The sequence below is a fragment of the Ornithorhynchus anatinus genome, chromosome 3 (genome assembly GCF_004115215.2).
Source record: "Ornithorhynchus anatinus isolate Pmale09 chromosome 3, mOrnAna1.pri.v4, whole genome shotgun sequence".
NCBI classification, from domain to species: Eukaryota; Metazoa; Chordata; class Mammalia; order Monotremata; family Ornithorhynchidae; genus Ornithorhynchus; species Ornithorhynchus anatinus.
Genome location: NC_041730.1, coordinates 48365282 through 48379543, shown reverse-complemented (window position 1 = coordinate 48379543; position 14262 = coordinate 48365282). Strand labels below are relative to the sequence as shown.

Genomic DNA, 14262 nt, shown 5'->3' with positions numbered 1-14262 from the left:
GGGAGGGTACTGAGCGGCGACAGGCTGGGTCCACCTAAACTAACCGCCTCCAGGCGGGAAAGGAAGCTCCCGGGTCTCGAGTGCCAGGGCAGAGCGGTAGGGTATCCGTGAGCCCGAAGCTCTTCGCTGTCATACCCCGAGAGAGACTCGGATCCAGCGGCGGGGAGTGAGGGAGAGCACGTACAGATCCCGGCGGGATTTGGCAGCCCCGAAGGGCGGGATTCCGACAGTCATCTAGTGAGAGGACTGCCCTAGCGGGAGTGAAAAAGTTCTCGCCTTCCTCATTCACCGTTTAAAGAAAAAGTATGTTGTCTCATTGAGGTGGTTCATCGCCACTGTATAATGGTGTTAGCTGTCAGAATTCTGGAAGATAGCACGAGCTTAACCTGCAGAAGAATAATCGGGGTGTTTTGGTCCACCTTCAGGGATCTGGTACCGTTACACAACGCCTGTTCCTACGGTCATTATGAAGTAACGGAGCTTCTGGTGAAGGTTAGTTACTTTTCTTTCCTTTCTAAAACGCGTCTCATGTAGCAGGGGAGAATCACTTGTATGAATAAGGCAAATAATAATTTTAGGATTTGTGTGGGGGAGTGCGGGGTGTGTGTGAGAGAGAGAGAATTCATTCTATTGGAATGCCCTATTGGAACTTGCCAGTTTCCTATAGAAATCCCTGTTCTTTTCCCAAATCAAAATCCAGTCCCCAAGACGCAGAAGAGGATGCAGTGGAGTCTTCGCTCTGTTCTGTTCATTCTTCCTCCTCTTTTTTTGTTTTTTTTCACGGCGCTTGGTGAGCACCACTGTGTGCTAGACACTAAACTAGCACTGGGGTAGATGCACGCTGATGGCGTTGGGCCTGGTCCACGTACCACGTAGGGCCCGCACTTCTACTCAGGCTTTTACAGATGAGGTCCCTGCGACCTGGAAGAGTTAAGGGACCCGCCCGAGGTCACACGGCAGACAAGTGCGGGGGAGCGTCGCTAGGTTGGGTTCCCTGTGCCGCCTGGGACAGGAACAGATGAGTCGGAAACACATCCTGTGCACATTTTCTGTGCATTTTTCATCCCCTGAGTGTCCCTCCTGCAGGGAGAGAAAACAAGGGGGGAAAGATGAGGGCGACAGCCAGAGAAAAACCACACTCTTGCCCTAGAATGACCGGATAATAATAATAACAACGGTATTTGTTAAGCGCTTAGTATGTGCCAAGCACTGTTCTAAGCGCTGGAGTAAATACAAGGTAATCAGGTTGTCCCACGTGGGGCTCACAGTCACAATCCACATTTTAAAGATGAGGGAACTGAGGCACAAAGAAGTTAAGTGTCTTGCCCAAAGTCACACAGCTGACGTGGCAGAGCTGGGATTAGAACCCACGACCTCTGACTCCCAAGCCCGGGCTCTCGAGGCAGTTGCAGTTTAAAACATACCCTCTCCCCGTTTTTAACTTCTAAATATAGCACAGGTTGAGGAAGAACAAAGCCTCCGCTGTGTGGTTTTCCGGTTAATCCTCACTCCCATATTTGAGCGGAAGGTGGTTTCACAGTCGGTCAGGTCGATGTAGGCGATAAGGCCGAGGAGACCTCTGGCCCTGTCTGGGACGGGTCGAGGGGGGCGCGGCAAGCCTGTACCCCACACGTCCCCGCTCCTGGGATCGGGTCCCCGACTCCCTGAGGGTGGGGATCCCCTTCTCCGTGGAATGGCCACCCCCCATCGGGAACCAGAACGAGAGGCGAGATTCTAGTTGCGTCTTCAGCGTCCAGGCCCGAGCGCCTCTTGGATCGTCCAGGGGCGTGGAAGGGACCCGGGCGCCGTGACCTCCAGGGGGCAAGTCAGTCCCCTCCCTAACCCGGGACTGACCTGACCTGGGCCGGCGCCACGGCCGACGTTGCTTACCCAAGGGTCTCTTTGACACCTCCCTTCTCCTTTTCCTTCTTTTGGAGCGCGCTCCTTCCTCCCCCAACTGTTCTCCTCTCCCCGTCCCCATTTTCCTCCTAGTTTTTACGCCCCGAACCCCCTCCGGGTTTCGTACGCGTTGCCGTGTCGTTGGTTTTTTTTTTTTTTTTTTAACGCTCTCTATACCCCCGCGACGCCTTAGCCGCCTCTGGGGGTCCGGACGCTATAAAGTACAGTCCGCAGATCGTCTGACCGCCCGTCCCTCTGTCCCCCCAGCACGGCGCGGGGGTGAACGCGGTGGATATGTGGCAGTTCACACCCCTCCACGAGGCAGCGTCCAAAAACAGGGTCGAAGTGTGTTCCCTCCTGCTGAGCTTCGGGGCGGACCCGACGTTGTTGAACTGTCACAGTAAGAGTGCCATCGACCTAGCACCGGCTCCCCAGCTGAAGGAGCGGCTGACGTGTGAGTCCACGACAGGGGCGGGGACGCGGGGCTCGGCGGCCTGCCCGATTCCCAATGGCCTGGCGGCGGCTGTAGGGCGAAGAACGCCTGAAAAATACCACTGGTCTTGACCAGCGGCCCTCTTCCAGTTGGGCGATGGCCGGGCCAGTCGATCGGTAGTATTTATTGAGTGCTTACCGGGTGCAGAGCACTGTGCCGAGCGGTCCGGAGAGTGCACTACAGCAATATCCCTCGCCCACAGCGAGCTTAGAGGGGAATTGGGTCTGGCAGACGCCATTGTTTTTCTAATTGTGACCACCCTTCAGATTCCTCCCCTTGGTCGAAGCCCGGCAGGGAGATAATTAGCCATTCATCCCAACAACAGTTTTGATGGGCCTTTCGTGGGCCAGCCACGGTTATTTTCCTCTAAAGTCTTAGCCGTGGCCCCGCAGGAAAGAAACGCTCCAGTCCCCGAGGCGTCAAGGGAGCGGGAGTCGAGTACGTGGGCCGGGCGGAGAGGGCGAGAGGCAGACCCCCACCTCGTGCTCTCAGGAACCGAAACTCCCCCAGGGCTGTGCAATGCCTCGCCTCGGAGCGCTCGGCTTCCGGAAGGCAGCAGAGTGACATCCAGAATCAAAGTTTTGAGGCTCTGGGTCCCAGTGCCTGGTCTCGGAGCGGTACTTTAAGAAATCTCCGTGTTCTTGGATCCTTCTGGGTCGGGAACCCTCTCCCGTCGTGCGGTCGCAGCCCGGCGGTGGGAACGCACAGGTTGGGATTCCAGGGACCGGCTTCATGTTGGGGCGGGGTGGGGCCGCTGGATCCGGCCGCTCCAGTGGCTAACTGGGACCCTCACCTCTGTCCCGTACACCTGCAGTCGCCGCTTGTGCGCCTTCCCGTCCGGAGCAGCTTAAAGCGGAGACGCTCGGGTCTCCCTGAGCCCGGCCCCCCCGAGCCGCTCTCCATATCTGACTCCGGACGGGTGCGGTTCTGGGACTCTGAGCAGCCTTGGAGCGGGACTTCCTTTATCCCGGAGTCAGTCAGACCGTGGTATTTACTGAGCGCTTCCAGCAGTCGGGAAAGTACAGCGCAGCCGAGTTGATAGGCTGGATCCCCGCCCACTAGCTTGGCGTCCCCCCCCCCCCCAGCTCCCGACTCCCTTCCAGTCGTAAGCGAAGATTCTTTTATTTCCAGATGAATACAAAGGTCACACGCTGCTGCAGGCTGCCCGAGAAGCGGACGTAGCTCGCGTCAAGAAGCATCTCACTCTGGAGATGGTGAATTTCAAGCACCCTCAAACGCATGAAACGGCACTGGTAACGTCTCACGTCCGCGCCTCGTTAAACCGGAGGGTCGCGGAAGCTCAGGCCAGCGGAGAGGGCAGCTTCTGAACCTCGACTCTCTTCATCGGGTTTATCTGGTCCCTTCCGTTCCTCCGGGCCTGTCGGCCATTAGCCCGACACGTCTGTTTTTTCTGGGATCCGGTGGGACTGTCGAAATTACCAGTGCGGTGCCTGTCACCTGCCTGTGTAATATCACCGAGTGAATATATTTAATCCGTCGTACGCAGTTGAGTCTCCCCGTTGCCGTGGGGTGGGAGCGCGGATTGAGCGTAGAAGGGATGGCAGACACACTCGGGCCCCGGAATGGAAGGCAGCGCAGGTGGCGGTCGGTTGTGGCTTGGCCGCCTCCAGGTGAAGAGGCCCAGGGGTGGACCGGTGAAGGCCGGGAGCCAGCTGGGAGGGAGAGTGGCGAGGGCCCAGCATGGGTCCAGTTCAGCTACAGGTACCGTGTCCAAAGACAAAGGCAGGTGGGTTGGACTAGGTTCAGAGAAAACACACACACACATCTATCTCCCTCTCTCCTCCCTTTTCTCTCTCCTCCCTTTTCTCTCTCCTCCCTTTTCTCTCTCCTCCCTTTTCTCTCTCCCCCCTTTTCTCTTTCCCTGCTTTTCTCTCTCCCTGCTTTTCTCTCTCCCCACTTTTCTCTCTTCCCCGTTTCCTCTCTTCCCCGTTTCCTCTCTTCCCCCTTTCCTCTCTACCCCCTTTTCTCTCTCCCCCCTTTTCTCTCTCCCCGCTTTTCTCTCTGCCCCCTTTTCTCTCTGCCCCCTTTTCTCTCTTCCCGCTTTTCTCTCTGCCCGCTTTTCTCTCTCCCCCCTTTCTCTCTCCCCCTTTATTCTTTTCCCCCTTTTCTCTCTCCCCCCTTCTCTCCCCTTTTCTCCCCGCTTTTCTCCTTCCCCCCTTTCCTCTCTCTCCCCCCTTTCCCCCTCCCTCCTTTTTTCTCTGCCCCCTTCTCTCTCTCTCCTGCTCCCCCACCTTGAGAGCATTTTAGGCCAGGGGCTCACTGCAGTGGCCGGGCGCTGCTCTGTCAGACCAGGGCTGTCGCCCAGGCTGGTGATTCTGGCCGTTGGCAGGTCAGGTTCGGGGAAAATCGAAGAGGTTTACTTGGCGACCTGTCCCCTGCAGAGCATCGGTTAATGTTGCAAAAATCAATTTTCAGCACTGTGCCGCCGCGTCGCCTTACCCTAAGAGAAAGCAAGTATGCGAACTGTTGCTAAGAAAAGGAGCCAACGTCAATGAGAAGACAAAAGAGTAAGAACGTTTTGGAACCGTGAATCGTACGAGAGCCGTGTCTCCCGGCAAGTATATTTACCGGGCCTTTTTCTTTTTGTTAAAGATTTTTAACCCCTCTCCACGTGGCATCCGAGAAAGCTCATAATGACGTCATCGAAGTGGTGGTGAAGCACGAAGCCAAGGTAAGACTCTTTTCATGTCGCCCTAGAATCATTCAGGCTGCAGATCCAGTAGGGCATTGTGTTATGATGGCAAGTGGATGGAGGGCCTGATTTCCTAATAATGACAGTTGTGGGATTTTTTGGCTTACAAGGTGGGTTTAGATAAAAGGCAACCAGGTCAGACCCGATCCCTGTCCCTGCGGGGCTCCCAGTCTAAGGGGAAGGAAGAACAGGTATTGAATGTCCATTTTAGTGGTGAGGAGACAGAGGCCCAGAGAGTGCCGGAAATGTTCCCCACTTATATCGGCATCTTCTCCTTCAAACCACCTCCAGAAACCCTCTAGCTTCTAGCCCACCCCCCCCCCCCAAAAAGAACCAGTCCCTTTAAGGCTTATCCCTCCCCTTCCACATTCGGGGATGAGGAGCGGGGGTGGACCCATCCCGGGGAATCAGCCACTGGATACCCAACACCAACCCAGACCCCTGATCAGCAGTAAAATTCAAGTACCTTTGGTTTTTGGGTTTTTTTGTACCGGCCACTCTCCTCCGTCCTCTCTACGCCACGGGTGTTCCTGCCGCTTCAGGTGAACGCTCTGGATAACCTCGGCCAAACTCCTCTGCACCGCGCCGCCCACTCTGGACACCTGCCCACCTGCCGCCTGCTGCTGACCTGTGGCTGCGACCCCTCGATTGTGTCGCTGCAAGGCTTCACGGCCTTACAGATGGGGAGCGAGAGCATGCAGCAGCTGCTCCAGGGTATGACTGCTTGAAATCGCTCATGAGAACTGACATGTCTCTGGTGGCCGCCTGGCCCTCCGGGCTGCTGCCCACCGTCCGTCTGCCGATCAGATTGATTGACTACTGTGTGGTGAATGCTTGGGAGGATACGGTAGAACAGAGTTGGGAGCCGTTCCCTGCCCCCGGCGAGCTCACGGTCTAGAGGGGATGGCGGTCGTGAAGCCGAACTCGTCGTGCGGCGGGGATGGGAAATCCGGTCAAGATCCCGTTCACTCGCTAAATGAGGAGAGTCACATTGAGGGCCCAGAAATCACCACGTGCTAACCGCGGTCTGGCTCGGTAATAAATGCTGAGAACCGTGCTAGGATCCCGGGAGAGTACCATGCCCCTAACGGATTTGCTCTCCGATGGGGTAGACAGACGCAAGCTACTGAGATTGAGCAGAGGTCAGGAGAAAGAACAACGTTCCCAGGGTTGAGAGAGGAGGGTATCTGGTGATAGCAAGGAGAAACAAAGGAAATAAGCGTAGGCATAGGCTAATACACGATCGCCAAGGATAGGTGGAAAAACAAGAACTTCCAGCGATCGTTGGGTTGATACGGTCGGGAAAGGGGGAGAATTAATTGGGGAATGCCCCTCGGAGGAGCGGGTTTTCAGGAGGCTTTTGAGTCGGTGAGTCGTCGGCCGTATTTATCAAGTGCTCACGGGGTCTCGACCACTGTACTAAGCCTACGGGAGAGCACGACGCAGCAGAATTAGCGGGCACGTTCCCTGCCCGTAGCGAATTTACCATCCAGAAGTCAGACCGGTGGTCTGAGAGATTTGAAACAGGGAGGAGGTTGCAGGCGGGTCCGAGCGAGAGGTGTCCCGAGCCGAAGAGCCGAGAGCGTGATGGTCGTCTAAGCGGGCAGGACTCACCGAGAGGTAGTAAGTAGAGCTGATGTAGAAGGGAGAGAGTGCCGTTGGAAAGTGAAAAAGGTAAGGGTGAGAAGTTTCTCTTTAATGGGGAGTCATTCCCATCAAGGGGGTGGCCGAATGAGTCCACCAGTTGTATTGAGCGCCTGCTGGGCGGAGCGCATTGCTCAGAGCTTGGGGGAGTACAATACGGCCGAGTCGGTTCCCTGTCCACAAGGAGCGTACGGTCTAGAGGGGGAGACAGACACAAAAAATTACAGGTAGGTGCCCGAGTGCTGTCGGGCTGAGAGCGGTGTGAATATCAAGGGCTTTTGAGGTTCAGATGCAAGTGGTGCAGAAGGGAGATTGGAGGGGGACGAGGGCTAATCGGGGAAGGCCCCTTGGGGAGATGTGATTATTTTTTTATCCAGCGCTCACGGGGTCTAGACTAACTTTCGGGAGAGTAGGACGCATCAGAATTAGCGGAGGCGTTCCCTGCCCGTAGCGAATTTACCGTCTAGAAGTCAGACCGGCGGTCTGGGAGATTTAGTGAAGCTTGGAAGGCGGGGAGAGTTGCATCTGTCGGATACGAATGGGGAGGGAGTGCCAGGTCAGAGGGAGGATTTGCTCACGTGGTCATCGGCGAGATAGATTTGAGGTACATTGAGGAAGTTGGCAGTAGAAGAGATGTGCGGGCTGGGTTGTAAATATAATAATGATGGTATTTGTTAAGCGCTTACTATGTTTCTCTCTCCCCCCTTTCTCTCCCCTTTCTTCCCACTGGGAGGGGGGATACAAGGTAATCAAGTTGTCCCACATGAGTCTCATGGTCTTAATCCCCATCACCCAGATGCCAAGTGGTGGAGCCGGGATTAGAACCCACGACCTCTGGCTCCCAAGCCCGGGCTCTCTCCACTGAGCCACGTTGCTTCTCATAATAATGGTATTGGTTCAGAGCTTACTATGCGCCAAGCACTGTTCTAAGCACTCGGGTAGATGCAGTGTAATCAGGTGTCCCACGTGGGGCTCACAGTCTTCATCCCCATTTTCCAGATGAGGGAACTGAAGCACAGAGAAGTGAAGTGACTTGCCCAAAGTCACACAGCCGGCAAGTGGCAGAGGGGGATTAGAACCCACGATCTCTGACTCCCAAACCCGGGCTCTTGCCCCCGAGCCACCTATTAGGAAATCGCCAAGGGAGGGTGGAACGGGGAAGGCCAGGTGAGTGGTCTAAAGTCATCGGTGAGGAGTTTTTATCGCAGAGGTGGACGGGCAACCGCCGGAGGTTCTCGAGGAGCGGGGAGATGTGGACTGCGTGTTTTTTTTAGAAAAATGTTCCGGGCAGCTGAGTCAAGGAAGGACTGGAGTGGAGAGAGATAGGAGGCGGGGAGGTCAGCGAGGAGACTGATGCGGTAGTCGAGGCAGGATGAGGTAAGCGCTTAGATAGCACAGTAGCAGTTTGGATGGAGAGGGTTCTGGAGACGTTGTGGAAGTAGAACCGACGGGATCTGACGACGGATGGAACGCGTGGGTCGAACGTGCGAGTCGAGTAGGACTAATGTCAAAATCTGGCCTCGCGAAAGGGGGCGGGGATAGTGGCGTTGTCTACAATGAGGAGAAGGACAGGAGCGGGGCCGGGGTTTGGGTGGGAAGGTGAGTTCTGTATCAGACGTGTTAAGGTTGAGATGTCGGCCAAGCATCCAGGTGGAGAAGTCCCGAAGGCAGGAGGCAACGCGAAACTCAGCGGAGGGAGGGCGAGGCTGGAGAGGTCGATACGGAATCGTCCGCGTACGGGTGGTAGTTGAAGCCATGGGAGCAGATGCGTTCTACAAGGGAATGTGCGGAGATGGAGAGTAGAAGGGCATCCAGAACCGAGTTCTCAAGAACTCTCACTGATGAGGGCGAGAGACGGAGAATGAGCGGCCAGAGAGTTCGGAGGAGAACCGGGAGGACGCCGTCAGGTGAAGGCAAATAATGCTTCCCGGAGAAGGGGGAGGTTGGCGTCGTCGAAAACAGCCGAAAGGTCCAGGAGGACTACGATGGAGTAGAAGCTGTCAGATTTGGCAAGAACAATGTCATGGGTGACCGTAGAGAGGGAAGTTTTCAGGGAGTGAGGGGGTTGGAAGCCAGATCGGAAGGGGTCAAGGAGAGAACCCGCAGAGAAGCGTTAGGCAGCAGGTGTAGGCAACTCGCTCAAGGGGTTTGGAGAGGAGCGGAAGGAGGGAGATGGGGCGTTTAACCAGAGGGAGCTGGGGGGGTCGAGGGAGGGTTTTTTAAGAATGGGGAGACAGAAGCCTGTCATAAGGCGATGGGGACGGAGCCATTCGAAAGCGAATAGTTGAAGATGGCGATCTGGAAGGGAAAAAGGAAGGGGGCAGGTGTTTTGGAGAGATGCGAAGGGATGGGGTCGGAGGCGTGCGGACGGAGGAGGTGGATTCTGAGAGGAGACGAGAGGTGTCCTGCGGTATCGCTGGGAAAGGTGGGAAGGTCTAAGAGGACAGGAGAAAGGAAGGATTGGAGTAGAGCGGGGGAGCGTAGAGGGAGATCGCGCCTGACGGTTTCAGTTTCATCGAACAAGTACGTGGTCGGGTCATCTGGGGCCAAAGGTGGGGGCGGGCGGGGGGGACAAGGAGTCCGATTGACTTCATCGGACTTCAGGGACGGTGGAACGTTGTGGAAAATTGTGCAGCGAGTGCCTGGGTGTGGGGTAGGTGTTCATCTGCCGTGTAACATCTGGGTCTCTGTCCTGCTTCAATTACATGTAAAGTTTTTTTCTCTCTCTTTTAGAGGGCATCCCTTTAGGGAATTCAGATGCAGATCGTCAGCTGCTGGAAGCTGCAAAAGCTGGAGACGTAGAAACCGTCAAAGTAAGACAGAATTGTGTGTGTGTCTGTGTGTGTGATGGATTTTGCTTATTTTGAAGGGTTTTCTCTTCTCCCCACAAAGGGTAACTGTGTTCATTCCTTGCTTGAAAAGGGGGTTATTATTATCTTTAAGTCAAGGAACGGAAACGTCAGTAGGTGATGCTAGAAGTTCCAACCCACATTTGACTTTTTACTGACAGGAAAGGGTGGCTTTCCTGGGGCCCGGGCGGAACTCCCTTCCCCTCCAAAGGGGAAGACCGACCGCTGTTCCTGCAGTCCGATACCGACACGACTGGGTCAATTTGGGCAGCAGGGCGGGAGCCGAGGAGATGGGCAGGCTCGAGGAAGCCGAGGGAAGAGAGGAAGGTGTAGAGAAGGACGAATGGGGAATTGCCCCTAAGCAGGAGAGAAGAGGCGGAGTCCAGCCTTCCAGTTAATCAGCGCCAAAGAGCCTTTGCTTTTCTCTCATTTCTTCGAGCCGTGACGGTAACGGGCGCGTGTCCCCGCAGAGACTTTGTACGGCTCACAGCGTCAACTGCCGAGACGTTGAAGGGCGTCAGTCCACCCCTCTCCATTTTGCGGCCGGATATAATCGGGTGTCGGTGGTGGAATATCTGCTGCAGCACGGAGCTGACGTCCATGCGAAAGATAAAGGGTGAGAGCCCTTCCTGATGTCCCGGCTTCCCTGTGGTGGCCTCATCCCGCTAGAGGATACGGTCCAGGTTGGGGAGGTGAATTGGTGGGATTTCTTCCCCCCCGCCCCCAAAAAAATCCCCGTTAGATTTTACTGGAAAGGCTTGAACCTTATCACGGAAAACCGCCTCCGAGAGTCCACGGCTGTCCCTCGGGGTGTTCATCTTCACGTGTTGGCGGAGGACGGCCAGCCCCGCCCTGAACTCGGGAAGAAAGCCCGAGATAACGGTCGGATCTTCCCTTTCTCTTCTCAGCGGCCTCGTGCCTTTGCACAACGCCTGTTCCTACGGACACTACGAGGTAGCGGAGCTGCTGGTGAAACACGGAGCCATCGTTAACGTCGCCGACATATGGAAGTTCACCCCCTTACACGAAGCTGCGGCCAAAGGAAAATACGAGATCTGCAAACTTCTGCTCCAGGTATGTCCAGATATCCGAGGCGGTGAGGGATGTCGTCGTCTACGGAGACTGCTGAACGGCACAGAGACAGGGCCCCGGTCCTCAACTGGAAAAGAGGGCAGGTCTTAGCACCCCAGAATCCATCAGTCAATCAGCGGCATCTATGGAGTGCTTACCCCGTGCACAACTCCTTACTAAATCCTTTGGAGAATACACTGGAATCAGTAGGCGTGATCCCTGCTCTTGAAGATCTCGGAGCGGGGATGGGCCCTAAAATAAATTACACGTAACAGAACGTCAGAAGATGCACATTTGTGCGGGTGGGGAGGGACAGCAAAGACTCAAGCGTTTAGGTGATGCAGAACTCTTTGGAATGCCAGTAGTGGGGAGATGAGAAATTAGTCAGGAAATCCTCTTGGAGGAGATGTGATTTCAGAAGGGCTTTGAAAACGGGGAGACCTTGAAGAGAGGAGGGGAGAGAGAGTGTGTGTTCGTGTTACGGTGTGAGCGAAAAGTCCACGGCGAGAGGAGAGACGTGCCGTGTGTCGGTGGGTTCGAGAGGAACGAAGCAGGCAAACAGATTTAGTGGGCGGGGGCCAAGGAGAAGCCCAACTGAGTGCCTTAAAGCCAGGGGCTAGAAGTTCCTACTTGAAGTAGAGAGGAATCGGTAACTCTTGGACGTCTTAAAGGGGCGGGAAGACGTGAGCAGAACAGTGTCGTAGGGCGGTGGTCGGAGCGACGGAGTGGAGTGAGGACTGGAGGGAGGGAGAGATCGGAGGCGGGGGATTCCGGAGGCGCGTTGGGCTAGAGGAGTACTTGGACTGGGGCGGTGACAGTCAATCAATGATATCTATTGAGTACTTACTCTGCGGAGAGCACTGAGCTAAATTCTTGGGAGAGTACGGTACGCTGGAATCAACACCGGAGTGGCCGGATGGAACGGGAGGAAGGCGGAGATTCAGGAGACGTGAAGGAAGAACCGGTGGTCGTTTCTGGTGACTGCCGGAACAAGGAAGCCGAAAGAGAGAGGGGAGTCAAAGTTAGCGCCTAGAGCCCGGGCCCGGGAGTCAGGAGGTTATGTGTTCCAATCCCGGCTCTGCCACTCGTCTGCTCTGCGACCCTGGGCAAGTCACCTCACTTCTCCGGGCCGCGGTCCCCTCATCTGTAGAATGGGGATTAAGGCTGTGAGCCCCATGTGGGACAGGGATAGAGTCTGACCTGATTAGCTTCTATCTACCGCAGCGCTCAGAACGGTGCCTGACGCAGAGTAAGTGTGTAACCAATACCGTAATAATAATAATATTAAGGGGAGGATGATGGTGCTCTCAGTGATGGGAAAGACAGGTGAGAGAGAGGATTTGAAGTTGTGAGGATCTGGTGTGTGAGGTGAGGAGTTCTGTTTTGGACATGTTAGAGGTCTTAGCGGGACATCTGTGAAGAGAAGTCCTGGAGGCAGGAGAAGGTGCTAGTGCTAATTAATATTAATTATGGTATCTCTTAAACACCACCTCTGGGCCAAACACTGTTCTAAGCATTGGGTTATCTGGGTGGACACAGTCCTCGTCCCCTCTGGGGCTCAAGGTGAAGGCAGGAGGGAGTCCTCATTCTGTCGAAGGCGCTAGATGGCAGAGGAGGATGGTCCAGGCTAACGGGATCGACTCGGGTGGTCCTGATCCAGGTGGAGGTCAAGTGGGATCGGCCCCGGAAAGATCGGGAAGATGGATTCAGGTGGGTGAAGACCAGTGACCGAGTAACTACCGCAGTAGGTGATTGCTGTTGTGGCCTTATGCCGTCGAGTCGTGTCCGCCCCACAGACACCTCTCCCAGAGCTCCCCCCTTCCTTCTGCGATCGTTCCGGTAGCGGATCCGTAGGGTTTTCTTGGTAAAAATCCCCCATCGCCTCCTTCCGCGTGGTGAACGAGTCTCCGCCCTCGACTCTCTCCCGTGCTGCTGCCCAGCACGGAGGGGTTTTGACTCAGCAGATTTGCTTCCCACTCGCTAGCCACCGCCCAAGCTAGGAGGGGAATGGAACGGGCAGGCCTCCGCTTGACCCTCCCTCCCGTAGTCGTGACCGGTAGAGGACTGGAGGCTCTCCAGGTGCCACCCTGAGAGGGGCAGTAGGTGACGCCAGGCGCGATATGACTTAAAAGCAGCAGCCGGGCCTAGTGGAGAGAGCACCGCCCTGGGAGTCGGAGGATCTGGATTCTAATCCTGGCTCTGCCTCTTGCCTGCTGTGTGACCTGGGGTGAGTCGCTTCACTTCTCGGGGCCTCAGTTCCCTCATCGGCAAAATAGGGATTCGGTCCTTGTTCTCCCTCTTAGACTGCGAGCCACAGGCGGGACCTGATTATCTTCTGTCTGCCCCGGTGCTTTGGCCCTCAGTAAGTGCTTAACAGATACCCAATTATTGTTATTTCTCCGTCCTTCCGTCTTCACGACAGTACGTCTCTCCCTCCCTCATTGACCACCCTGCCCTCAGCTTCCCTCACCTGTCCCGGAGCGTAAGCCGCCTTGTGCGACCTCCGCCGCTCCTTCCCGCTCTAACTCGTGACTTCAGCGGCCGTCGTATTTTCTCACGTAAATGACTTAAAAGCCGAGCTCTGTAAGCCGAGCGGGGGCGGGCAAGGGGTCTCCGTGCCACAGCTTCAGGCTGCTGCTGAGGGTGGAGTTTCTTGAGGGAGTATGCGAGATCAGGACAAGAAGGGGAGAAAGGAGCCGGGGTCAATTCGTTGAGTGGTTATCACTTGCCTGGAGAGCGCAGTATGTCTCCAGTGCCGTTTTACCTTTCCCTTCCTTCTCCTCTCCTTGCCTCCTCCTTTTTCTTCTCTTGCTCTGCCCCTCGCTCCCCTTAGTCCCAGAGTTAATTCTTATGTAATCCTTTGCAACGGCCTGTCACCTCTTTTGGGGTTGCCAAAAAAACCCAAACAGCAGTTTTGCAAGTAAATATGGCGTATCTTGTCAGCTGAGGCAGTCATATTTGAACTTGGGAAGGGCTGCCCTGGGCTCCACGATGTTCCCCTCCCTCGTGCACATTCCTTCCTTCCTACCCGCCTCCTCCCAGCTCTCTGGCCTTCCTTTGCCCTTATTATGGCTGCCCCGCAAGACTTCGTCCCGGGCCCTCGGTCACTGCTCTGCTTGCTCCCACCTTCCAGCCAGACTTCGCGTGTAACCTGCAGACCCTCCGTCTCCTCCGGACGTAGTGGGATCTCTATTAGGTGTCAGGGCCTCGTCCCCTCCACCGGGCCACACTGCTTCCCCTGGATTATATGTAGCCAAACCCAAACTCCTCAGTTTCCCTCCTAAACCTCCCCCTTGGGACTTTACATTGTAATCGACGGCATCTTCACCCTGTCCGTCCCGGGAAGCTTGAAAGGGCGGTGTTTTCTTGGGCTCCTCTCCTGTCTTTCAGCTCCCAGATCTAGTCTTTAAATCCTGCCAGCGGTTTCCCTCTGTTGCCCAGCCCTCTCCTCACCACCCACCGAGCCGCCGCCCTGGAGCAGATTCCTGGCTGGTCCTTGAATCCGGCCTCTCCCTCCCTCCTCCTTCAGGCCATTTCACAACCAACCACCCACGTTACCGTCTTTAAACGTTACCTCGAACGCATCAGTCCCC

The 14262-nt window shown here is 55.7% G+C and overlaps 1 protein-coding gene across 3 annotated transcripts in view; it reads left to right on the top strand.

Annotated features, from left to right (window-relative positions):
* Positions 1-14262, top strand: part of TNKS2 (tankyrase 2) — a 60436-nt gene that overhangs the window by 29204 nt on the left and 16970 nt on the right. For 2 of the 3 annotated variants that reach the window (XM_029059992.1, XM_029059990.1), the window contains exons 7-15: positions 426-492; positions 2167-2353; positions 3524-3645; positions 4829-4920; positions 5006-5084; positions 5648-5819; positions 9483-9562; positions 10069-10214; positions 10507-10672. In XM_029059992.1, coding sequence (XP_028915825.1) covers positions 426-492; positions 2167-2353; positions 3524-3645; positions 4829-4920; positions 5006-5084; positions 5648-5819; positions 9483-9562; positions 10069-10214; positions 10507-10672 — 1111 coding nt within the window. The remainder of the gene's footprint in view (positions 1-425; positions 493-2166; positions 2354-3523; positions 3646-4828; positions 4921-5005; positions 5085-5647; positions 5820-9482; positions 9563-10068; positions 10215-10506; positions 10673-14262) is intronic. The other variant, XM_029059991.1, reaches the window with a different exon arrangement.